We start from the raw sequence: 26,805 nt of genomic DNA, 5'->3' as shown, positions 1-26,805 counted from the left end.
AGACATTACCATTCACAGCCACTGTAGGAATGGGTTACCATCCACAGCCACTGTAGCCATGGTTTACCACACACAGCCACTGTAACCAGGGGTTACCATCCACAGCCACTGTAGCCACAGGTTACCATCCACATCCACTGTAGCCAGACATTACCATTCACAGCCACTGTAACCAGGGGTTACCATTCACAGCCACTGTAGCCACAGGTTACCATCCACATCCACTGTAGCCAGGGGTTACCATTCACAGCCACTGTAGCCAGACATTACCATTCACAGCCACTGTAGCCAGACATTACCATCCACAGCCACTGTAGCCATGGGTTACCATCCACAGCCACTGTAACCAGGGGTTACCATCCACAACCACTGTAGCCATGGGTTACGATCCACAGCCACTGTAACCAGGGGTTACCATCCACAGCCACTGTAACCAGGGGTTACCATCCACAGCCACTGTAGCCATGGTTTACCATCCACAGCCACTGTAACCAGGGGTTACCATCCACAGCCACTGTAGCCAGACATTACCATTCACAGCCACTGTAACCAGACATTACCATTCACAGCCACTGTAACCAGACATTACCATTCACAGCCACTGTAACCAGACATTACCATCCACAGCCACTGTAGCCATGGGTTACCATCCACAGCCACTGTAGCCAGGGGTTACCATTCACAGCCACTGTAGCCAGGGGTTACCATTCACAGCCACTGTAACCAGACATTACCATTCACAGCCACTGTAACCAGACATTACCATCCACAGCCACTGTAGCCATGGGTTACCATCCACAGCCACTGTAACCAGGGGTTACCATCCACAGCCACGTTAACCAGACATTACCATTCACAGCCACTGTAACCAGACATTACCATTCACAGCCACTGTTTGCGAGACATTACCATTCACAGCCACTGTAACCAGGGGTTACCATCCACAGCCACTGTAACCAGGGGTTACCATCCACAACCACGGTAACCAGACATTACCATTCACAGCCACTGTAGCCAGACATTACCATTCACAGCCACTGTAACCAGGGGTTACCATCCACAGCCACTGTAACCAGGGGTTACCATCCACAACCACGGTAACCAGACATTACCATTCACAGCCACTGTAGCCAGACATTACCATTCACAGCCACTGGAGTCAGATATTCCCATCCACAGCCACTGTAGCCATGGGTTACCATCCACAGCCACTGTAGCCATGGGTTACCATCCACAGCCACTGTAACCAGGGGTTACCATCCACAGCCACTGTAACCAGGGGTTACCATCCACAGCCACTGTAGCCATGGGTTACCATCCACAGCCAATGTAACCAGGGGTTACCATCCACAGCCACTGTAGCCAGACATTACCATTCACAGCCACTGTAGGAATGGGTTACCATCCACAGCCACTGTAGCCATGGTTTACCACACACAGCCACTGTAACCAGGGGTTACCATCCACAGCCACTGTAGCCACAGGCTACCATCCACATCCACTGTAGCCAGACATTACCATTCACAGCCACTGTAACCAGGGGTTACCATTCACAGCCACTGTAGCCACAGGTTACCATCCACATCCACTGTAGCCAGGGGTTACCATTCACAGCCACTGTAGCCAGACATTACCATTCACAGCCACTGTAGCCAGACATTACCATCCACAGCCACTGTAGCCATGGGTTACCATCCACAGCCACTGTAACCAGGGGTTACCATCCACAACCACTGTAGCCATGGGTTACGATCCACAGCCACTGTAACCAGGGGTTACCATCCACAGCCACTGTAACCAGGGGTTACCATCCACAGCCACTGTAGCCATGGTTTACCATCCACAGCCACTGTAACCAGGGGTTACCATCCACAGCCACTGTAGCCAGACATTACCATTCACAGCCACTGTAACCAGACATTACCATTCACAGCCACTGTAACCAGACATTACCATTCACAGCCACTGTAACCAGACATTACCATCCACAGCCACTGTAGCCATGGGTTACCATCCACAGCCACTGTAGCCAGGGGTTACCATTCACAGCCACTGTAGCCAGGGGTTACCATTCACAGCCACTGTAACCAGACATTACCATTCACAGCCACTGTAACCAGACATTACCATCCACAGCCACTGTAGCCATGGGTTACCATCCACAGCCACTGTAACCAGGGGTTACCATCCACAGCCACTGTAACAATACATTACCATTCACAGCCACTGTAGCCAGACATTACCATTCACAGCCACTGTAACCAGGGGTCATAGATCACAGTCTGTGTCTGTTAACCTTAATGTTTCCATGGTGAATTAATGATCATGACTGTCTACAGTAAGTGTACTCTGCAGTATTCCAAGGGGTCTGGACAGCCAAGGCACAGGAGGTGGTTCCCTAGTCCCAGTCACTGCATCCCAGCCCCCCTCAGCCTCTCTCTCATATGGGGGTATATAGGAGAACAGTCCCCCTCAGCCAATCTCTCATAGGGGGGTATATAACAGAACACTCCCTCAGCCTCTCTCTCATATGGGGGTATATAAGAGAACACTCCCTCAGCCTCTCTCTCATATGGGGGTATATAACAGAACACTCCCTCAGCCTCTCTCTCATATGGGGGTATATAAGAGAACAGTCCCCCTCAGCCTCTCTCTCATATGGGGGTGTATAACAGAACACTCCCTCAGCCTCTCTCTCATATGGGGGTATATAAGAGAACAGTCCCCCTCAGCCTCTCTCTCAAATGGGGGTATATAAGAGAACACTCCCTCAGCCTCTCTCTCATATGGGGGTATATAACAGAACACTCCCTCAGCCTCTCTCTCATATGGGGGTATATAACAGAACACTCCCTCAGCCTCTCTCTCATATGGGGGTATATAACAGAACACTCCCTCAGCCTCTCTCTCATATGGGGGTATATAACAGAACACTCCCTCAGCCTCTCTCTCATATGGGGGTATATAACAGAACACTCCCTCAGCCTCTCTCTCATATGGGGGTATATAACAGAACACTCCCTCAGCCTCTCTCTCATATGGGGGTATATAAGAGAACAGTCCCCCTCAGCCTCTCTCTCATATGGGGGTATATAAGAGAACACTCCCTCAGCCTCTCTGTCATATGGGGGTATATAACAGAACACTCCCTCAGCCTCTCTCTCATATGGGGGTATATAACAGAACACTCCCTCAGCCTCTCTCTCATATGGGGGTGTATAACAGAACACTCCCTCAGCCACTCTCTCATATGGGGGTATATAACAGAACAGGCCCCCTCAGCCTCTCTCTCATATGGGGGTATATAACAGAACACTCCCTCAGCCTCTCTCTCATATGGGGGTATACCACACACCACCCCATACCATCCCACACACCACACCAACCCACACACCACACATCACCCCACACCACCCCACCCCACCCCACACACCACACCAACCCACACACCACACATCACCCCACACCACCCCACCCCACCCCACACACCACAGCACCCCATACCACCCCACACCACCCCACACCATACCACACACTCAAAGGATAGAGTTTTGAGTTGTGTTACAGTCCTGTGACAGGATCCAAAATCCCCCAGCCAAACTGAATTGAACAGATGGATATAGATCCCCTGTGGATGGTTTGGAGTGTCCTCTGCCCTACTAAAGTTAATAAGATGGCTTTCACTGTTGTACAGAGTAGTACCCAGGGGAGGGGGGGGGGGTAGAGGGAGAGGAGGAAGAGGAGAGAGAGTGACAGAGAAAGGGAGAGTTCAGATGGAGAATGAGAAAAAAAGAGAAAAGAGAGAGAGTTCAGATTGGAAAGAGAGTTTTATGAGCCAGGGTGTTTCATAGTGTGTTGTCATCAGGTCCATCCATGGTTTTAGGATTTATGTCTGTAACCTTCACTAACCGGCCTGGAGGAGACAACTGGATGATGCTACTGCTGCTGGGGACCAACTTTCTGTAGGACGTTCTGTCTTCTACGTATTCCCATTTTATTTTCTGTCATCTCTCTCTCTCTCTCTCTCTCTCTCTCTCTCTCTCTCTCTCTCTCTCTCTCTCTCTCTCTCTCTCTCTCTCTTAATAATTTCTGAAATCCCACTTTATTCTGGTTAGTAGGAGGGGAATTGACTGGGCCCCTAGCATTAAGTAGAGGGCCTGCCTGCCTGGCCCGGCTAGCCGATCAATGCCCCATATAGATTCTGCTGTTGTTGCTCTACATAAGTGTCAGCCTTCCTAAAATGGCTCCATTTAACAGACAATCATGGCTAACACTCTGTTGTGCTATATGGTCCTCTGTAGTTAAACCTCTGAGTCTTAATAATTATCACAATGTGTTTTCTACCTTCCATCTACATATCTTCTCCTATGAATTACTACAGACTGTCAAATGTCAGGTCACATCTCTTGGTTGGTTAATTATGATCTAAAGTAGCCAGGTCACCCGTGGTACAAGTCAGTATTCGACGTCCATCCATGTCTGAGGACGTCTGGAGATAACGTGGAGATAACGTGGAGATAACGTGGAAACCGGTCACTGGGGGCACCTTAACTTAACCTTAAACACTTTGAAATGTGACATTTGGAACAACTTTGAAATGTGGATTTGAGACACATGGATGAACGTCTCATTCTGACGTGAGACTGTGAGAGCTGATACACAGAATGGAAATGAAAGAAATCCAATGAATGTGTTGTATTGTAAAGCATTGGGCTGACTGAGTCCTCAACAGGTGTGTGTGTCGGTGTGCATTAAAACACAACACAGTATGTCTCTCTCCCTCCCCCTCTCTCTCCCCTCCTTCCCTTCTCTCTTTCTCTCTCTCTCCCTTCCCACCATCTATCCCTCCCTCTCCTATCTCTCCCTCCCTCCCTCCCCCACCCCTCCCTCCCTCCCCCACCCCTCCCTCCCTCCCTATATCTCTCTCTCCCTCACCACCATCTATCCCTCCCTCCCCCTCTCTCTCCCTCCCCATCTCTACTTCTCTCACTCCTTCCCCCTCTCTCCCCCACTAACTCTCTCTTCCCCCTCTATCTCTCCCTCTCCCTCCCCATCTCTATTTCTCTCTCTCTCTCCTCCCCCCTCTCTCCACCCACTAACTCTCTCTTCCCCCTCTATCTCTCCCTCCTCCATCTCTATTTCTCTCTCTCTCTCTCCTTCCCCCTCTCTCCCCCACTAACTCTCTCTTCCCCCTTTATCTCTCCCTCCCCATCTCTATTTCTCTCTCTCCTTCCCCCCTCTCTCCCTCTCCTCAGATAGCTGTCCTAACCTGTGTAATGGTAATGGCCAGTGTACCATGAGGGAGCAGAGCTGGCACTGTGAATGCCAGACGGGCTGGAGGGGTGGCGGATGCAGCGTTGCCATGGAGACCTCCTGCACCGACAACACAGACAATGAAGGAGGTGTGTGTGAAATGAAGGGGCTGGACCTCTTGTAGTCCAGCAGTGCAAACTTTTCACCTTGAGTTTAAATAAATTGTTAGGAGAATGAAGTAACCTTTCATAGCAATATGTTTGAGACACTGAAACTCTCCTCTCTCTCCCTCCTTCTCTCTCACTCCAGATGGTCTGACTGACTGTATGGATCCAGATTGTTGTATCCAGAGCCCGTGTCAGAACAGCCCTCTGTGTCGGGGATCCAGAGACCCCCTCCAGGTGATCCAGCAGAGCCCCCTGTCTCTGTCCCAACCCTGGGTAGGATCCTTCTATGACAGGGTCAAGATGCTAGTTGGACGAGACAGCACACATCTCATACCTGGGGAAAACCCATTCAACGCCAGGTGAGAGGATTACATACACATGACGCATACTGCAATACACAACACACACTACACAACACACAACATAACACACACGTGATGTAATATTTACAGTACATTGAATGTCTTTTCTCTCTGTCTCTCCCACTCTCTCTCGCTCTGTCGCTCTTGCTCTCTTTCTCACTCTTTCTCTCTCTCTCTCTCTCTCTCTCTCTCTCTCTCTCTCTCTCTCTCTCTCTCTCTCTCTCTCTCTCTCTCTCTCTCTCTCTCCTCTTTCTCTCTCTCTCTCTCTCTCTCTCTCTCTCGCTCTCTCTCTCCCTCCCTCTCTCGCTCTTTCTCTCTCTCTCTCGCGCTCTCTCTCACTCTTTCTCTCTCTCTCTCTCTCTCTCTTTCTCTCTCTCTCGCTCTCTCTCTCTCTCCCTCTCTCGCTCTTTCTCTTTCTCTCTCTCTCTCGCTCTGTCTCTCTGTCTCTCTCTCACTCTTTCTCTCTCTCTCTCTCTCTCTCTCTCTCGCTCTGTCGCTATCTCTCTCTCTGCCGATCCCTCTCTCGCTCTTTCTCTCTCTCACTCTCTCTCTCTCACTCGTTCTCTCTCTCACTCTTTCTCTCTCTCTCACTCTTTCTCTCTCTCTCTCTCTCTCTCTCTCTCTCTCTCTCTCTCTCTCTCTCTCTCTCTCGCTCTGTCGCTCTCTCTCTCTCTGCCGCTCCCTCTCTCGCTCTTTCTCTCTCTCTCTCTCACTCTCTCTCTTACTCTCCCTCTCACTCGTTCTCTCTCTCACTCTTTCTCTCTCTCTCTCCCTCTCTCGCTCTTTCTCTCTCTCTCTCTGTCTCTGTCTCTCTCACTCTTTCTCTCTCTCTCTCTCTCTCTCTCTCTCTCTCTCTCTCTCTCTCTTTTCTCTCTCTCTCACTCTTTCTCTCTCTCTCCCTCTCTCGCTCTTTCTCTCTCTCTCTCACTCTTTCTCTCTCTCTCTCTCTCTCTCTCTCTCTCTCTCTCTCTCTCTCTCTCTCTCTCTCTCTCTCTCTCTCGCTCTGTCGCTCTCTCTCTCTCTGCCGCTCCCTCTCTCGCTCTTTCTCTCTCTCTCTCTCTCTCTCTCTCTCTCTCTCTCTCTCTCTCTCTCTCTCTCTCGCTCTGTCGCTCTCTCTCTCTCTGCCGCTCCCTCTCTCGCTCTTTCTCTCTCTCTCTCTCACTCTCTCTCTTACTCTCCCTCTCACTCGTTCTCTCTCTCACTCTTTCTCTCTCTCTCTCCCTCTCTCGCTCTTTCTCTCTCTCTCTCTGTCTCTGTCTCTCTCTCACTCTTTCTCTCTCTCTCTCTCTCTCTCTCTCTCTCTCTCTCTCTCTCTCTCTCTCTCTCTCTCTCTTTCTCTCTCTCTCACTCTTTCTCTCTCTCTCCCTCTCTCGCTCTTTCTCTCTCTCTCTCTGTCTCTGTCTCTCTCTCTCTCACTCTTTCTCTCTCTCTCTCTCTCTCTCTCTCTCTCTCTCTCTCTCTCTCTCTCTCTCTCTCTCTCTCTCTCTCTCTCTCTCTCTCTCTCTCTCTGCCGCTCCTCTCTCGCTCTTTCTCTCTCTCTCTCGCTCTCTCTCGCTCTCTCTCGCTCTCTCTCGCTCTCTCTCTCACTCTCTCTCTCGCTCTCTCTCTCTCTCGCGCGCTCTCTCTCTCTCTGTCTGTCAGCTTGGCGTCTCTGATCCGAGGTCAGGTGTTAACTACAGATGGTACTCCCCTAGTGGGAGTCAATGTTTCCTTCATCAATTACCCACACTATGGATACACACTCACACGCCAGGATGGAACGTACGTACCACACACACACACACACGCCAGGATGGAACACACACACACGCCAGGACGGAACGTACCTACCACACACACACACACACGGTACATAGTAACTAATACTACAACGTTTCTGATTCTGTCTCCAGGTTTGACCTGCTAGCAAATGGCGGTGGCTCGTTGACCCTGAGGTTTGAGCGTGCTCCGTTCATCACGCAAGATCGCACGGTGTGGTTACCATGGGGTCGTTTTTACGCAATGGATACTCTGGCGATGAAGACTGAGGAGAACACCATCCCAGGATGTGACCTCAGTGGCTTCCTCCGACCTGACCCTGTGGTCATCGCCTCACCCCTGTCATCGCTGTTCTCCTCTAGACCCAGAGACAAGCCCATCATACCTGAGACACAGGTAACCAGCCTCTCTTTTCATCTCCCTCCTCTGTCTCTCCTCTCTCTCCTCTCCTATCATTCCTCTGTCTCTCCTCTCTCTCTCCAGGTGGTGTCAGGTAACCAGCCTCTCTTTAAATCTCCTTCCTCTGTCCTCTCATCCCTCTCTCCTCTCCTATCATTCCTCTCTCTCCTCTCTCTCTCAAAATGTTGTCAGGTAACGAGCCAACCACACTGTCATCTTTCCTTCATCTTTCCCATCTTATCTGTCCCCCATCTCTACCTCTCTCCTCCATCTCTCCCTCTCTCCTCCATCTCTCCTCCATCTCTCCTCCTCCATCTCTCTCCTCCATCTCTCCTCCATCTCTCTCCTCCTCCATCTCTCCCTCTCCCCTCCATCTCTCTCCTCCTCTATCTCTCCCTCTCTCCTCCATCTCTCTCCTCCATCTCTCCTCCTCCATCTCTCTCCTCCATCTCTCCTCCTCCATCTCTCTCCTCCTCCATCTCTCCCTCTCCCCTCCATCTCTCTCCTCCTCTATCTCGCCCTCTCTCCTCCATCTCTCTCCTACATCTCTCTCCTCCATCTCTCTCCTCCTCCATCTCTCTCCTCCTCCATCTCTCCCTCTCTCCTCCATCTCTCTCCTCCATCTCTCCCTCTCTCCTCCATCTCTCCTCCTCCATCTCTCTCCTCCATCTCTCTCCTCCATCTCTCCCTCTCTCCTCCATCTCTCATTCTCCATCTCCCTCCTCCATCTCTCTCCTCCATCTCTCCTCCTCCATCTCTCTCATCCATCTCTCTCCACCATCTCTCTCCTTCACTACTCTCCTCCATCTCCTCTCCTCCATCTCTCTCCTTCACCTCTCTCCTCCATCTCTCTCCTCCATCTCTCTCCTTCATCTCTCATCCATCTCTCCTCCACTTCTCTCCTCCTCCATCTCTCTCCTCCATCTCTCTCCTTCATCTCTCTCATCCGTCTCTCCTCCATCTCTCTCCTTCATCTCTCTCTCATCCATCTCTCTCTGCTCCACATCTCTCCACATGTTTGATTTGTTCGATAATGTCCATTATTTATGTTCAACTGGCTACTTTTGTTAGGGCGTTTAGTACACAAATCCAAACGCTTGTGCAGGTCCTGCCGATTGTCGGACGAAAAGTTCAAAAAGTTATATTACAGGTCGTAGAAACATTTCAAACTAAGTATAGAATCAATCTTTAGGAGAACCGGAGAATACCATTGTCTGTAGAAAAGCCATGGAATGCAGGTCGCTATCATGTGAATGTGTGTGAGCAGGACTTGGCTCAAAGACCACTGACTCAAAGAGCTCTCATCCAGCCCCACATCACAGTAGAAGCCTCATTCAAGTTTCTAAAGACGGTTGACATCTAGTGGAAGCCCTAGGAAATGCAACATAACCAATATCCCACTGTGTATTCAATAGGGCTGAGTTCAAAAACTACAAACCTCAGATTTTCATCCAAGCTACTCAATACTGCCCCTGCAGCCATAAGAAGTTTTAATTAACAGCTTTTTTCTGGATTTGGATAATTAGTGAGTAACGGTCTAATTCTGCTCTGCATGCATTATTTGGTGTTTTACGTTGTACACAGAGGATATTTTTCAGAATTCTGCATGCAGTCTCAATTTGGTGTTTGTCCCATTTGGTGAATTCTTGTTTGGTGAGCGGACCCCAGACCTCACAACCATAAAGGACAATGGGTTCTATAACTGATTCAAGTATTTTTAGTCAGATCCTATTTAGTATGTTGAATTTTATATTCCTTTTGATGGCATTTTTGGATTCGGGGTTAAACTTGGAACATTGTTATTCTCAGAAGTATAGGAACATTAGTTACAAAAGAGACATGAGGGGGGGGGGGCATAATGAAGTTTGGGAGGGGCTGAGTGCAGGGACAACAATCACATGTGACAATACAGATAAGGGGAGGAACCGTTGAAGGCTCATATCACTCAGTTCCCTGCTTAGCAAGAATGATGCAATGTTTAGAGATAAGGAGGAGACTCCACCAGCACAGGGGAATCCATGACTGTGTCTCAATTACAGCTGTATCGACCCGTTGGGAAGAATTCAACTTGGTTAAGCTTCTCTAATAAGGTGACCACATTTCTGAAATGAAAACCAGGGACATTTCCAGTTCAATATATCATTAAAATATCCAATGTTATTATCTATTATATATAATATCAATATATAATTAAAATATCCAATGTTATTATCTATGAAATAATAAAGGGGGACAATTCCAGTTTCATGTATTTAGTCTAACAGGCCCACTGTGACAGAGAAAACAAGTATACTACAGAAACACTATAGACAAGACAGAACTGTCCAATCTGAGCAGCCATTCAGTGGTCCTGGTAGTCTGGGTAGAACTGATCTGAACAGCCATTCAGTGGTCCTGGTAGTCTGGGTAGAACTGATCTGAACAGCCATTCAGTGGTCCTGGTAGTCTGGGTAGAACTGATCTGAACAGCCATTCAGTGGTCCTGGTAGTCTGGGTAGAACTGATCTGAACAGCCATTCAGTGGTCCTGGTAGTCTGGGTAGAACTGATCTAAACAGCCATTCAGTGGTCCTGGTAGTCTGGGTAGAACTGATCTGAACAGCCATTCAGTGGTCCTGGTAGTCTGGGTAGAACTGATCTAAACAGCCATTCAGTGGTCCTGGTAGTCTGGGTAGAACTGATCTGAACAGCCATTCAGTGGTCCTGGTAGTCTGGGTAGAATACGAGCAGAAAAACAGAGACAATAGTATATGTGAAATACTTAACAACATAATAAAGAAGTAAGATGCTGATGTGATTGGTAACTACATAATATACTTATACCAACCTAATCTGTATATTTCTCAGAAGAATGTATCTTCTTCAGGATTGCTCTGTCTTTGGCCAGCTTCTCCATGAACTCCTGGCAGGGGAGGTTGAACTTTGTCTTCACAATAAGCACGGCCTTGGTGGTAGGAACAGTGAACCTATTTCTTGCTGCTTTCCATATATCATTCATTTGGGAGAACACTCTCGACTGGTGCATTACTTCCAGGTAAGCACATGACAACATACGCTAATCTCGCCAGGTTAGTGTGTAGGATGTCATTATCTTTGAAGTGGGTAACCACCGTGCTCCATCTCTGACTAATTGGTGTCTCAGACGTCTTCTTCAAGCGATCCCCCTTTAGGAACTCTTGCAGGCCAGTAACCTCATGACACAATGCATCCTCATTGATGGTCACATTGGGGCATTTTTCCTGCAGTGTGGCTGCTGCCTTCTGGATCTCTTCTCGCTGAGGTTGTCTTTTTAAAAGGAGACCATGTACATCCTTTAGATTATCTGTGTGCTTTCCCCATGCTTGCAAGTAGTTCACAGCCGGAGTGAAGAATGATTGGGATGTTTTGAGAAAGCTCTCTTTAGACATGGCTCCATTTCCCTCTAGCTCTCTCAGAAGTCCTCTGACCAAAACTTAATGAAGTTGCCATCACGTCTTGCAGTAGGTTTTGCCTCAACGTTTCTCAGAATTGCAGCTGACTCCACCTGGCCTTCAAGCATCTTGATCATGTCACTGAATACGGTTAAGTTTCCATGGACAAAGGCCAGCCAAAGTTCAGTCAGTGGATCTTCGAACATTGTTCGCAGGACAACAGGGCATTTGTCTTCAGAAAGAATAAAGGATTTCAACGAGACGTCCGTTTTCAACACACTTTCTAGAGCAGGGAGCATGGACAGCCAGAGAACATTGCTGTGTCCTAAAATGTTATGGTACTCCTGGCCAACAAACTCACAAAACCTCTTCAGTCTTTCTACTCCGACGGTGAAAATATAAAAATATCCAAATATCTTTGTGAGCAGGTACTCAACATCATATCCAAAGCTGTTCTGGCCGTGTTATGAATGATGTAGGCAGGACAACCTATTACCTCCCACTGCAGAGCATTTCTAACTTTGGTATGGACATTGACCCTCCCCAGCCTATTCAGTCCTCCAAAGATGGAATGGAAAATATGGCGCTGTACAACATGACGTCGGAAGTAGGCTACAGGATTGGAGGATTCTAAATTGTTTGCCTTCATTAGACATTTTGAAAGAGTATTTTTTATCTTTATTTTATGTGGTTATTGGTTTATTAGGCTACTGTGCTGTCTACAATACATACTGTAGTAAACATGGAACAGTGCCTAATTCCTTACATAAGTGTCACGAAACGGCTCAAAGCCCATAACAAAAGGGAGACGTGGAGATAAGGAGTAACAAAACATAGTTGACTTTATTTAATAAATATATGTACAATATACAATGGTGTGTGTAATCAGTAATCAGTAGTGTAAGTGAGTGTTTTGCATGCATGAATGTGATAATGCAGGGTGTTGAAAGGTGCCAAAGCAAACAACCAAAAACCACCAAGATACACAACAAAATCTATAAAGGTGTCTGCATGGAGAGAGTCTCTTCCATGAATGAGGAAGTGGTCTATTTATCCTGGGAGACACCGGGCCCAGGTGTTTCCCATGTAGCTGACGACCCTCCCAACTCCGCCCACCGGCATCCTAATAAGGAAACAAGAACAAAGAGAGAATACGGCAGACAGAATGGGAGGGTTGTCACATAAGGGAGAGTAAATGTCGGAAGAAAAGCGTAGTTAAATTGTTTCCAGCAGCACATTTACAGTCACCAACGCTCTGGTTAAGCTGTTAAGTCGACCCTCTACTTTTTCGAACATTCTGTTAAAAATCGCGCAACATTTCAGCGTGTCTGCATTTCATGTCGGTACAACAAAATGCATGGCACTTGCGAGTCACTTGACAACTTGACGTTGGCTAGCTACTTCCAGACACAAATAATATAATAATAATAATATATGCCATTTAGCAGACGCTTTTATCCAAAGCGACTTACAGTCATGTGTGCATACATTCTACGTATGGGTGGTCCCGGGAATCGAACCCACTACCCTGGCGTTACAAGCGCCATGCTCTACCAACTGTGCTACAGAAATGAGACCACTCTGACCATTTTACTCGCCCTAGCAGAGCTGGTAAGGCAGTTTTCGTGTTAACCTCTTGCTCCTACCTGGCACGCAGGCGTCCCATCTAGAGCTCTGGAAATGCAAATGCGCTACGCTAAATGCTAATAGTATTAGTTAAAACTCAAACGTTCATTAAAATACACATGCAGGGTATTGAATTAAAGCTACACTCGTTGTGAATCCAGGCAACAAGTCAGATTTTTAAAATGCTTTTCGGCGAAAGCATGAGAAGCTATTATCTGATAGCATGTAACACCCCAAAAGACCCGCAGGGGACGTAAACAAAATAATTAGCATAGTCGTCGCTACACAAACCGCACAAATAAAATATAAAACATTCATTACCTTTGACCATCTTCTTTGTTGGCACTCCTAGATGTCCCATAATCACTATTGGGTCTTTTTCTTTTGATTAAATCGGTCCATATATAGCCTAGATATCGATCTATGAAGACTGTGTGATAAACGGAAAAAAATTGCGTTTCATAACGTAACGTCATTTTTTAAAATTCAAAAAGTCGACGATAAACTTTCACAAAACACTTCGAAATACTTTTGTAATGCAACTTTAGGTATTAGTACACGTTAATAAGCGATAAAATTCATCAGGAGGCGATGTCAATTCTATAGGTGTCTGTTTCGAAAAAAAAATCTTGGAGAGAGCTCGACCAAAACATCCGGTCGGAGACCGGAGGGAATCGATTCCCTTGATTCGGTTAGACCAAGAATCAATTGCGAATCAAATGACAAGACTCTAGACAACGTGTGGAAGCTGTAGGCACTGCAACCTCGGCCTCATTTAATTCGGTTCACTTTGAACAATTCCTTGAAGTCGCGGATGGATATTTATTTCAATTTTCAGTGATCAGATATTCCTGCACTTTTCGATGAAACGCACGTTCTGTTATAGTCACAGCCGTGATCTAACCAGTTTTATAAACGTCTGAGTGCTTTCTATCCACACATATTAATCATATGCATATACTATATTCCTGGCCTGAGTAGCAGGGCGCTGAAATGTTGCGCGATTTTTAACAGAATGTTCGAAAAAGTAGAGGGTCGACTTAACAGCTTAACCAGAGCGTTGGTGACTGTAAATGTGCTGCTGGAAACAATTTAACTACGCTTTTCTTCCGACATTTACTGACACCGGCCATATTCAACGGGTGTTGAGCACTCGTAAAGTAATTATTCTGCGCTCTGCTACACTCAGACGAGAGTGCTCTGAAATCCGTGTAGATAGTAAGCTGGACACATATACATTTTAGCAACTTTATTTTCTGATAACTAGTTCATTGCATCCACCGTGGAGCTCAGTTTCATTATATGACCATATTTCCCAGTTCCTTGTCGTCGTTTTGAAGTAATCTTAAAAAACAGACCTTATTTTAGTGCATTTTTCACCCTACCAGCTCCTATTAGTTCTATTGAGCACCAGCCCCCTTTAGTTCTATTGAGCACCGTGGCAACAACTCGACTTCCGAACGTTCTATTCCCAGCTTATTGTTCAACATCACAATGCCTGCTTCACTATTGTTGGCAGTGAGACCTGCTCACGGTGTTTTATGGTTCAAATGTAAACAACTAAATGTAAACAACAAAAATAATATTGGAACTCTGCGGTCTTCCCATTGTTGGTCGGTCTATTTCGCAATGTGTATATTTCAATTTTTTTCAAGTCGGACGCCATTTTAATTATGAGAATCTCCTCTTTCTAATTATGTAAGCCTGGGCAGCTAGCTCAGTTGTCATCAAATGCTAGCATTTTTGCCCTTGGAACGCTGAGCTACCCCCATTGTTTTCTAATGGAGAGACATTTGTCACCGATTGCTAGACCAGAAAATGTTTAAATTTTTTCCCTACTTTTTCATTACGCAGAAATAAGCACAGTTGTCACCACCGAGGTGCGGATGTTTACTTTCTACACAAGTTGTTTTTTCCAGTTTTCTCCGACGAACAGGTTGTAGTGGTAAAATAAAAAGGGCTACATTTTTAATGGAATTCTAAGCATCACTCCAGTCAAAACAGGCTCTGCGAACGTTCAATTCCATTCATTTGCTATGGGCTCGTAATAGTGTTTCAGTTTAGCCAACGTTCATTAAGTCCCTTTTTAGCCTTGGGTGAATTTTGACTCGTTCTATTGTCCAGCCTATAGATTTCCCGAGTGAATTTACGAAAAGCACCTGAATGTCCATTGAAAACTCACAACGACCAAACCATTTAGCTAAGCTAAGAATGACGGGAATGATCAAGTCAATAAACGTTGGGTCGTTAGATAGCCTATAGTTAATATACTCGCAAGTTTGATGTATAACTACCAATGTTAGGTAGCTAGATAACATACCGGTACATACTGCTGTAATGATATGCTATGTGGTTCGTAAGGACAGCGTGGCTAACAAAACGTCGACCAACATAATGTATAAGGTAACTTATTTGAAAAGTCATTCATTTATTACATTGAATAGCAGGCTAACCCTTGGTTGTTAGGGCAAATCTGGTCTGTGATAGGAGGGTGGTTTTCCACACGTAGCTCGGCAATTAGACTATTCTTTAGTAAAGGTTGAATAGTCTATTGTTCAGCTATTAGCCCTCCTCCCCAACTTGAAACAAATTGTTGTTCCCATCTCATTCCTTTCCCTCTTCCACACGTCATCATTCTGCTCCTGAGTGGCTCGCTTGTGGGCGTGCTGGCAGGATATGGTAGCATCTTCGGTTGTGCATCAAGAATTCTGCATACAGTAGCACGTTTGTATGAAGGTGTGGTTTTTCACAGGCAAATTGTTATATGCAATGGAGGTACATTTGTGTCTTTTTGTCGAGAGCAAAACCTTTTTCATTTTCAATCCAAAATAATTGTTCTGAAAGCAACTTCTTTCCGACACAAAGGAAGTCAAAGCAGACACCTACGAAGAAGACATCTCAGGTAAGCAGCACTGGTCTGTATTTACATATCCTAAAAGTGGCATATGCTGCTTTATATTGAATGGTCATATCTTAGTTATTGTTTTCATTTCTATAAAAAATAAGCTGTTTTCTTTACTTTCAGAGAGCAAGCTGATCAAGGGGTCGAAAATCTAGATATTGCCAGATGTTCACTGTGTGAGGAACAGGCAAAAGTGTCCATAACCCGAGGTAATTCAACTGTTCTGTGTTGTTTTTCTCCATCTCTGCCTGTCTTGTTGTACACGGAACCTGTCTCACATATATTCATTTAAAAACCCTTAAGATGTCAGCTATTCATTTTCAGATTTACACCACATAAACACAGCCATTTTCACTGGTCTATCTGTTGCTGCTAAGTCATGATTTCCCTGGGGGTTAGCCTTGCAATAACCAAGTGGAGAGACACATAGCCCTCTATATTTAAATGTTTCAGTTACACTCCGATAGGTGTCTGCGTCACATACAGTATCTTCTATTGACATTATCTTCTATTGTTTGTCCTCATGTGTCTGTTTTTCAGCATAAAGTACTCTGTAGCCACATAGAGTGGGACTCCAGATGACACCACACACAATAACAGTCTCTCTTCACTTCATCCCTCTCCCCCTTCTCCCTAAATCCTCTAGGTTATATCAGCTGTATTGGTGAACCACTCCCGCATCTGAACTGGCTAACACAGAGAGCATAGCATGGTCATAGGTGAGAGGTCACTTGGTCGGGTCAACAGGAAGTATTATTAAAGAGATACTTTACATTGAAATACAGACAGAGATGTAGTTGTCCCAGAGTTAATGATCCAAGGTCAGTTTTGCATTTCACCTCCTGATTATGATAACTAACCGTGTTAAAATATAAAAATTCAATTCTTAATCATGCTCTCTCTGTATCTATCTGTCACTCGTCTGCAGGTATGTTTTGATGTGAGAGAGGAAGCCAGTCCCGTCATCGCCACCTCACCCGCTCTTAATAAGATAACTTTCTGGCCAACTGGGCGCCCAAGGCTGGTTAGGAGACACTGTAATTGTGATGAACTGAGATAATATTAGGGTAGCACTGTAATTCATGAATCATATGATGTCTGTCTCTGTTCTTACCTCTTTCCCTTTCTGTCTTCTACACCTCTCTCCCCACCTCGTCTTTCTTCCTCGTTTTATCATGCACACCATATGTGCATTGAAGTACAGATTGAACTTCTATTTATAATATTATATTACCAATTAGCATAATTATAATGCATTTATGCATTTATAACACCTGGATAATGAACTTCTTTCAATAAAACGTTTCACATTCTCCACTGGTTGAAATGCAGTATCTCATTGAAATACTATCCTCTGTCCTCAGATTAATGCAGATGAAGGGAGTTAAATATGCATCGTTTTTGTTTCTGTATATATGAATTACAAATCAATCATGTTTCTAGTATATTGCATAGTTACAATGTGTAATCATTGATGTCCCAGGAGCAGGAGTGGTAAACACTGTTGAAGTGTATATCTGTAATACACACCTGCAGACACAGCATCATTCAAATAATGGAGTTCGATACACCTGGTATTGGTTATGACTGAAGAAGAATGTCTGAGATGTATACTTACTTACTGACAGAAGCACCAGATCATCAGCAAATAGTAGACATTTGACTTCAGATACTAGTAGGGTGAGGCCGGGCTTCAGATACTAGTAGGGTGAGGCCGTGCTTCAGATACTAGTAGGGTGAGGCCGGGCTTCAGATACTAGTAGGGTGAGGCCGTGCTTCAGATACTAGTAGGGTGAGGCCGGGCTTCAGATACTAGTAGGGTGAGGCCGGGCTTCAGATACTAGTAGGGTGAGGCCGTGCTTCAGATACTAGTAGGGTGAGGCCGGGCTTCAGATACTAGTGGGGTGAGGCCGGGCTTCAGATACTAGTAGGGTGAGGCCGTGCTTCAGATACTAGTAGGGTGAGGCCGGGCTTCAGATACTAGTAGGGTGAGGCCGGGCTTCAGATACTAGTAGGGTGAGGCCGTGCTTCAGATACTAGTAGGGTGAGGCCGGGCTTCAGATACTAGTAGGGTGAGGCCGTGCTTCAGATACTAGTAGGGTGAGGCCGGGCTTCAGATACCAGTAGGGTGAGGCCGTGCTTCAGATACTAGTAGGGTGAGGCCGGGCTTCAGATACCAGTGGGGTGAGGCCGGGCTTCAGATACTAGTAGGGTGAGGCCGTGCTTCAGATACTAGTAGGGTGAGGCCGGGCTTCAGATACTAGTAGGGTGAGGCCGGGCTTCAGATACTAGTAGGGTGAGGCCGTGCTTCAGATACTAGTAGGGTGAGGCCGGGCTTCAGATACTAGTGGGGTGAGGCCGGGCTTCAGATACTAGTAGGGTGAGGCCGTGCTTCAGATACTAGTAGGGTGAGGCCGGGCTTCAGATACTAGTAGGGTGAGGCCGGGCTTCAGATACTAGTAGGGTGAGACCGGGCTTCAGATACTAGTAGGGTGAGGCCGGGCTTCAGATACTAGTGGGGTGAGGCCGGGCTTCAGATACCAGTAGGGTGAGGCCGGGCTTCAGATACTAGTAGGGTGAGGCCAGGCTTCAGATACTAGTGGGGTGAGGCCAGGCTTCAGATACTAGTAGGGTGAGGCCGGGCTTCAGATACTAGTGGGGTGAGGCCGGGCTTCAGATACTAGTAGGGTGAGGCCGGGCTTCAGATACTAGTCGGGTGAGGCCGTGCTTCAGATACTAGTAGGGTGAGGCCTGGCTTCAGATACTAGTAGGGTGAGGCCGGGCTTCAGATACTAGTAGGGTGAGGCCGGGCTTCAGATACTAGTAGGGTGAGGCCGGGCTTCAGATACTAGTAGGGTGAGGCCGGGCTTCAGATACTAGTGGGGTGAGGCCGGGCTTCAGATACTAGTAGGGTGAGGCCGGGCTTCAGATACTAGTAGGGTGAGGCCGGGCTTCAGATACTAGTAGGGTGAGGCCGGGCTTCAGATACTAGTAGGGTGAGGCCGGGCTTCAGATACTAGTAGGGTGAGGCCGTGCTTCAGATACTAGTAGGGTGAGGCCGTGCTTCAGATACTAGTAGGGTGAGGCCGGGCTTCAGATACTAGTAGGGTGAGGCCGTGCTTCAGATACTAGTAGGGTGAGGCCGGGCTTCAGATACTAGTAGGGTGAGGCCGTGCTTCAGATACTAGTAGGGTGAGGCCGGGCTTCAGATACTAGTAGGGTGAGGCCGTGCTTCAGATACTAGTAGGGTGAGGCCGTGCTTCAGATACTAGTAGGGTGAGGCCGGGCTTCAGATACTAGTAGGGTGAGGCCGTGCTTCAGATACTAGTAGGGTGAGGCCGGGCTTCAGATACTAGTAGGGTGAGGCCGGGCTTCAGATACTAGTAGGGTGAGGCCGGGCTTCAGATACTAGTAGGGTGAGGCCGTGCTTCAGATACTAGTAGGGTGAGGCCGGGCTTCAGATACTAGTAGGGTGAGGCCGGGCTTCAGATACTAGTAGGGTGAGGCCGTGCTTCAGATACTAGTAGGGTGAGGCCGGGCTTCAGATACTAGTAGGGTGAGGCCGGGCTTCAGATACTAGTAGGGTGAGGCCGGGCTTCAGATACTAGTAGGGTGAGGCCGGGCTTCAGATACTAGTAGGGTGAGGCCGTGCTTCAGATACTAGTAGGGTGAGGCCGTGCTTCAGATACTAGTAGGGTGAGGCCGGGCTTCAGATACTAGTAGGGTGAGGCCGGGTGTTGCAGACTGTTCTAGTGCCCTTTTTTGCCAATTTTAACCGCGCACTTGTTTGTGTTCATATTTTATAATGTCGTGTGTTTTTCTCCCAACACCACTTTCCATCAATTTGAATAGCAGACCCTCATGCCAAGTTGAGTCGAAGGCTTTTTTGAAATCAACAAAGCATGTGAATCATTTGTTTGTTTGTTTGTCAATTAGGGTGTGGTTGTACGATAAATTGTTCAAAAGCCAATTTGACATTTTCTCAGTACATTGTTTTTACTGAAGAAATGTACGACTCTGCTGTTAATGATAATGCAGAGGATTTTCCCAAGGTTGCTGTTGACGCATATCCCACAGTAGTTATTGGTGTCACATTTGTCTCCACTTTTGTGGATTGGGGTGATCAGTCCTTGGTTCCAAATATTGGGGAAGATGCCAGAACTAAGGATGATGTTAAAGGGTTTTAGTATAGCCAATTGGAATGTGTTGTCTGTATGGCCTTTTTGGATTGGAGGGTTTTTATTTTGTCCTGTAGTTGGGTTCTGGTAGTGGGTTCTGGTAGTGGGTTCTGGTAGTGGGTTCTGGTAGTGGGTTCTGGTAGTGGGTTCTGGTAGTCTTTATTAATAGTTGATTCTAAGATTTGTATTTCATCATGTATATGCTTTGCTCTTTGATCTTTGTTATAGAGCCAAAAGATTGGAGAAGTGGTTTATCCATACATCTCCATACATCTCCATACATCTCCATTCCATACATCTCCACACATCTCCATACATCTCCATACATCTCCATACATCTCCATACATCTCCATACATCTCCATACATCTCCATACATCTCCATACATCTCCATACATCTCCATACATCTCCATACATCTCCATTTTGGATAGATAATTATTTGTGTTGTTGTTTGTTTAGTGTTTTACAATTTTCCCAGAAGTGGTTAGAGTCTATGGATTCTTCACTTACATTGAGCTGATTTCTGATGTGCTGTTCCTTCTTTTTCCGTAGTGTATTTCTGTATTGTTTTAGTGATTCACCATAGTGAAGGCGTAGGCTCAGGTTTTTTGGGTCTCTATGTTTTTGGCTGGACAGCTTTCTCAATTTCTTTCTTAGGATTTTGCATTTTTCTTCAAACCATTTGTCATTGTTGTTCATTTTCCCGTTTGACATTTTTAGATTTGGTAGGGAAGCTGAGAGGTTAAATATACAGTTAAGATGTCCTACTGCCAAGTTTACACCTTTATGTCACATTGGTATAAATGGATTAGGGAGACAGACGCAGGAATGCGTAATAGTGTCTCGGAGGTCTGGCCAGTGGGGGGGGGGGGGTCTGGGAGAGTGTCTCGGAGGTCTGGGCAGTGTGTCTATTGATCTGTTGCTCCTGTGTGATGGGCTGCGTTTGAGAGCGATGTCCTTTAGGGTCCGGACGAAGATGGGCACTGCTGCCTTGTACAGGTGGACCTGGTCGTTAAGTCCAGGGTGGAGTGGTGGCCCGGGAAAACATTTGGTTTTGAGGCACAGTCACGGGAAATACTTACGTTTATCCGCTGTATGGTAGCGGGGTGGAAGTCTTTTCCTGGTAGCAGGGTAGAGATAACCACTTTAGCGTTGGGGAAAGTAGAATAAGCTCTCTCTCTCTCTCCTGGTGCTCCATGAGATGATAGATGTTCCAAGGACCAGTCTGAAGCTCTTTCCTCTCCTCTCCTCTCATCCTTCTCTCCCTCTCTGCAGGTGCTCCATGAGATGATAGATGTTCCAGGGACCAGTCTGAAGCTGTGCTACCTGAGCTCCAGGACGTCAGGCTACCACAGCCTGCTGAAGGTGACCATGACCCCAGCCATGGTTTCTCTGGGCCTGCTCAAAGTCCACCTGATGGTGGCTGTGGAGGGACATCTCTTCCAGAAGTGGTTTCACGCCTCGCCCAACCTGGCCTACACCTACATTTGGGATAAAACAGATGCCTATGGACAGAGAGTCTACGGGCTGTCGGAAGCTGTCGGTGAGTGTGTATATACAGAGTGTGTGTGTGTGTGTGTGTGTGTGTGTGTGTGTGTGTGCGTGTGCGTGTGCGTGTGCGTGTGCGTGTGCGTGTGCGTGTGCGTGTGTGTGTGAGTGTGTGTGTGTGTGTGTGTGTGCGTGTGCGTGTGTGTCCCTGTGTGTCTGTCTGTGAGCAGTAATAGCTCTGAGGGTGCCGAGGCCCCCAACTCGCTTCACTAACTGCTAACTCTGCTTGACAGCTAATAACCCTTCATCACGGTTACGGCTGCCGCGGTTACGTCTGAGTGACAGAAGGAGAGGAGAGTTTAAATGCCACCCAGGGCTTATACTGTCTGTCATCTCTTAGAACAGACAAGAGTGTACCGGCCACACAAACTCTATTGCTCCAATGAAGCTGATTCATGTGATAACCAACGTCACTTTAGTTTTGAATTGATATATTTTGAAGGGGACAATGCACCTATATTTGCAGTTCCTACAGCAGCTAGCTGCCTTCAACTAATATGTGGTTTTATGCCAACCAAGCGTTGGTGATATGACAACATTTCAACACTTGTTGCATCATGGGAGAGAAATTGATCTGTCACAGAACTGCTTGTTGGGACAGTGAACACCCACAATGTTAATTGGGTTATGGGCTTAACAAAGTGTAAGTAGGATCAGAGGAGAAAAGGTCTGGTCTGGACAGGTCTGGTCTGGACAGGTCTGGTCTGGACAGGTCTAGTCTGGACAGGTCTGGACAGGTCTGGTCTGGACAGGTCTGGTCTGGACAGGTCTGGTCTGGACAGGTCTAGTCTGGACAGGTCTGGACAGGTCTGGTCTGGACAGGTCTGGTCTGGGCAGGTCTGGTCTGGTCTGGTCTGGGCAGGTCTGGTTTGGTCAGGTCTGGTCTGGACAGGTCTGGTCTGGGCAGGTCTGGTTTTGTCAGGTCTGGACAGGTCAGGTCTGGTCTGGACAGGTCTGGTCTGGACAGGTCTGGTCTGGGCAGGTCTGGTTTTGTCAGGTCTGGACAGGTCAGGTCTGGTCTGGACAGGTCAGGTCTGGACAGGTCTGGTCTGGACTTGACAGGTCTGGTCTGGACAGGTCTGATCTGGACAGGTCTGCTCTGGTCTGGTCTGGACAGGTCTGGTCTGGAAAGGTCTGGTCTGGACAGGTCTAGTCTGGACAGGTCTGCTCTGGTCTGGTCTGGACAGGTCTGATCTGGACAGGTCTGCTCAGGTCTAGACAGGGGTGCTAAAGAGTACAAGCTGTGCTACCATCATTGGACTTATACTTACTGTATGTGGGTTAGCTCTTGGGTAGCTATAGCTGTAAATATAACAATTATACATGGAACTGCAGCTCACTTGACTTTGTTACTGTCTGTTTGTCTGTCTGGTTGTCTGTCCTGAGCATTAAAGTGTTGCGTGTCTCCATAATACTTTGTTTATTAATATATTTGATCTCACTCCCACTTTCTTATCTTTCTACCCCTGCCCTACCCTCTCCCACTCTCTCTCTCTCTCATTCTCCCCTCTCTCTCTCTCGCTCTCTTTGTCCCCCCTTTCTCTCCCCTCTCCTCTCCCCCTCTCTTTGTACCCCGCTCTCTGTCCCCCATCTCTCTCTCTTTTTCTCCCCCCTCCCCTCCACCTCTCTCTCTCTGTCCTTCTCTCCCCCTCTCTTTCTCCCCCTCTCTCTTTATCTCTCCTCTCCCCCATCTCTCTCCCCCCTCTCTCTCTCTTTTTATCACTCCCCCTGTCTCTCCCCCTATATCGCTCTCTTTATCACTCCCCCCTCTATCTCGCTTTCTCCCCCTCTCCTTTCCTCTCCCCCTTTCTCTCTTTCTCCGCCCCTCTCCTCTCCCCCTCTCACTCTCACTCTCTCTCTTTCTCCTCCCCTCTCTCTTTCTCCCCCCTCTCTCTTTCTCTCTCCTCTCCCCTCTCTCTCTCTCTCTCTCCCATCTCGCTCTCTCTTTATCACTCCCCATCTCTCTCTATCTCCCCCTCTCTTCTTCACCCTCTATTTCTCCCCCCCCCTCTCCTCTCCCCCTATCGCTCTCTCTTTCTCCCCCTCTCCCTTTCTCTCTCTTCTTCCCCCCTCTCTCTCTCTTTCTCCTCCCCTCTCTCCCCCTCTCCCCCTCTCTCTTTCTCCCCCCTCTTTCGCTCTCTGTCTTTCTCCCCGCTCTCTCTTTCTCTCCCCCCTCTCCTCTCCCCCTATCGCTCTCTCTTTCTCCCCCTCTCCCTTTCTCTCTCTTCTTCCCCCTCTCTCTCTCTTTCTCCTCCCCTCTCTCTCCCCCTCTCCCCCTCTCTCTTTCTCCCCCCTCTTTCGCTCTCTGTCTTTCTCCCCGCTCTCTCTTTCTCTCTCCCCCTCTCTCTCTCTACCCATCTCTCTCTCTCTCTTTATCACTCCCCCCTCTCCCTCTCTTTCTCTCTCTCTCTTTCTCCCCCTCTCTCGCTCTCTCCCCCCCTCCTCCCCCTCTCTCTCCTCCCTCTCCTATCTCCCCCACCCTCTCTCTCCCCCCTCTCTCCTCCCTCTCCTTTCTCCCCCACCCTCTCTCTCCCCCTCTCTCTCTCTCCTTAGTGTCGGTGGGGTATGAGTATGAGTCATGTGCCAGTCTGATCCAATGGGAGAAGAGGACAGCAGTACTTCAGGGCTTTGAACTGGACCCTTCTAATCTGGGAGGCTGGTCTCTGGATAAACACCATATCCTCAACACACGCAGCAGTATGTTTAAATATACTGTACATATACACTGAACACAAATATAAACGCAACATGCAACAATTTCAACGGTTTTACTGAGTTACTGTTCATATAAGGAAACCAGTCAATTGCAATAAAGTAATTAGGGCCTAATCCACCCACCCAATTGGGAGCCAGGCCCACTCACTGGAAAGCCAGGCCCAGCCAATCAGAATTTCATGTTTTTTTATGACAGAAAGAAATACTCTTCAGTTTCGTCAGCTGTCAAGTGGCAGGTATCAGACGATCCAGCAGTTGAAGAAGCCGGATGTAGAGGTCCTGGGCTGGGGGGGTTACACCTGGTCTGTGGTAGTGAAGCCGGATGTAGAGGTCCTGGACTGGGGGGGTTACACCTGGTCTGTGGTAGTGAAGCCGGATGTAGAGGTCCTGGGCTGGGGGGGTTACACCTGGTCTGTGGTAGTGAAGCCGGATGTAGAGGTCCTGGGCTGGGGGGGTTACACCTGGTCTGTGGTAGTGAAGCCGGATGTAGAGGTCCTGGACTGGGGGGGTTACACCTGGTCTGTGGTAGTGAAGCCGGATGTGGAGGTCCTGGACTGGGGGGGTTACACCTGGTCTGTGGTAGTGAAGCCGGATGTAGAGGTCCTGGGCTGGAGGGGTTACACCTGGTCTGTGGTAGTGAAGCCGGATGTAGAGGTCCTGGGCTGGGGTGGTTACACCTGGTCTGTGGTAGTGAAGCCGGATGTAGAGGTCCTGGGCTGGGGGGGTTACACCTGGCCTGTGGTAGTGAAGCCGGATGTGGAGGTCCTGGGCTGGAGGGGTTACACCTGGTCTGTGGTAGTGAAGCCGGATGTAGAGGTCCTGGGCTGGGGGGGTTACACCTGGCCTGTGGTAGTGAAGCCGGATGTGGAGGTCCTGGGCTGGGGTGGTTACACCTGGTCTGTGGTAGTGAAGCCGGATGTGGAGGTCCTGGGCTGGGGGGGTTACACATGGTCTGTGGTAGTGAAGCCGGATGTAGAGGTCCTGGGCTGGGGGGGTTACACATGGTCTGTGGTAGTGAAGCCGGATGTAGAGGTCCTGGGCTGGGGGGGTTACACCTGGTCTGTGGTAGTGAAGCCGGATGTGGAGGTCCTGGGCTGGGGGGGTTACACCTGGTCTGTAGTAGTGAAGCCGGATGTAGAGGTCCTGGGCTGGGGGGGTTACACCTGGCCTGTGGTAGTGAAGCCGGATGTAGAGGTCCTGGGCTGGGGGGGTTACACCTGGTCTGTGGTTGTGAAGCCGGATGTAGAGGTCCTGGGCTGGAGGGGTTACACCTGGTCTGTGGTAGTGAAGCCGGATGTGGAGGTCCTGGACTGGGGGGGTTACACCTGGTCTGTGGTAGTGAAGCCGGATGTAGAGGTCCTGGGCTGGGGTGGTTACACCTGGTCTGTGGTAGTGAAGCCGGATGTGGAGGTCCTGGACTGGGGGGGTTACACCTGGTCTGTGGTAGTGAAGCCGGATGTGGAGGTCCTGGACTGGGGGGGTTACACCTGGTCTGTGGTAGTGAAGCCGGATGTGGAGGTCCTGGACTGGGGGGGTTACACCTGGTCTGTGGTTGTGACGCCGGTTGGCAGTGTTGTAATACTCAATACCAGTCTCGAGACCACATAGGGTGTTTCGGTCTTGTCTCAGTGTCAGTGGCGGATACATTTTTATTCGGTCTTGACTCGGTCTTGACTCGGTCTTGACTCACTCTCAGACAGTGAGGACACGTAATTCTTACCCAGACCAGCCGAGGCCAACAGACTAAACAACTCATAATTATCCGTTTCTTTCAGTCAGCGCATAAAAGCACACAAAAAATGTCAAATGCCAAATATACTCCTTTCTTGAAACATGTATATCTTATGGCCTATTGAAACATGTATATCTTATGGCCTATTGAAACATGTATATCTTATGGCCTATTGAAACATGTATATCTTATGGCCTATTGAAACATGTATATCTTATGGCCTATTGAAACATGTATATCTTATGGCCTATTGAAACATGTATATCTTATGGTCTATTGAAACATGTATATCTTATGGCCTATTGAAACATGTATATCTTATGGCCTATTGTAACATGTATATCTTATGGCCTATTGAAACATGTATATCTTATGGCCTATTGAAACATGTATATCTTATGGCCTATTGAAACATGTATATCTTATGGCCTATTGAAACATGTATATCTTATGGCCTATTGAAACATGTATATCTTATGGCCTATTGAAACATGTATATCTTATGGCCTATTGAAACATGTATATCTTATGGCCTATTGAAACATGTATATCTTATGGCCTATTGAAACATGTATATCTTATGGCCTATTGAAACATGTATATCTTATGGCCTATTGAAACATGTATATCTTATGGCCTATTGAAACATGTATATCTTATGGCCTATTGAAACATGTATATCTTATGGCCTATTGTAACATGTATATCTTATGGTCTATTGTAACATGTATATCTTATGGCCTATTGAAACATG

General features: G+C 47.5%; 1 protein-coding gene across 1 annotated transcript in view; it reads left to right on the top strand.

Annotated features, from left to right (window-relative positions):
• LOC118374651 (teneurin-2-like) overlaps positions 1-26,805 on the top strand; it is a 450,055-nt gene that overhangs the window by 368,525 nt on the left and 54,725 nt on the right. Inside the window, exons 13-18 of the mRNA XM_052487936.1 lie at positions 5,256-5,402; positions 5,563-5,779; positions 7,424-7,543; positions 7,675-7,936; positions 21,332-21,599; positions 24,158-24,301. Coding sequence (XP_052343896.1) covers positions 5,256-5,402; positions 5,563-5,779; positions 7,424-7,543; positions 7,675-7,936; positions 21,332-21,599; positions 24,158-24,301 — 1,158 coding nt within the window. The remainder of the gene's footprint in view (positions 1-5,255; positions 5,403-5,562; positions 5,780-7,423; positions 7,544-7,674; positions 7,937-21,331; positions 21,600-24,157; positions 24,302-26,805) is intronic.

Source organism: Oncorhynchus keta, chromosome 30, assembly GCF_023373465.1.
Source record: "Oncorhynchus keta strain PuntledgeMale-10-30-2019 chromosome 30, Oket_V2, whole genome shotgun sequence".
NCBI lineage: Eukaryota > Metazoa > Chordata > Actinopteri > Salmoniformes > Salmonidae > Oncorhynchus > Oncorhynchus keta.
Note: the sequence above shows the minus strand (reverse complement) of the source record. Positions and strands in the feature narration are given on the sequence as shown.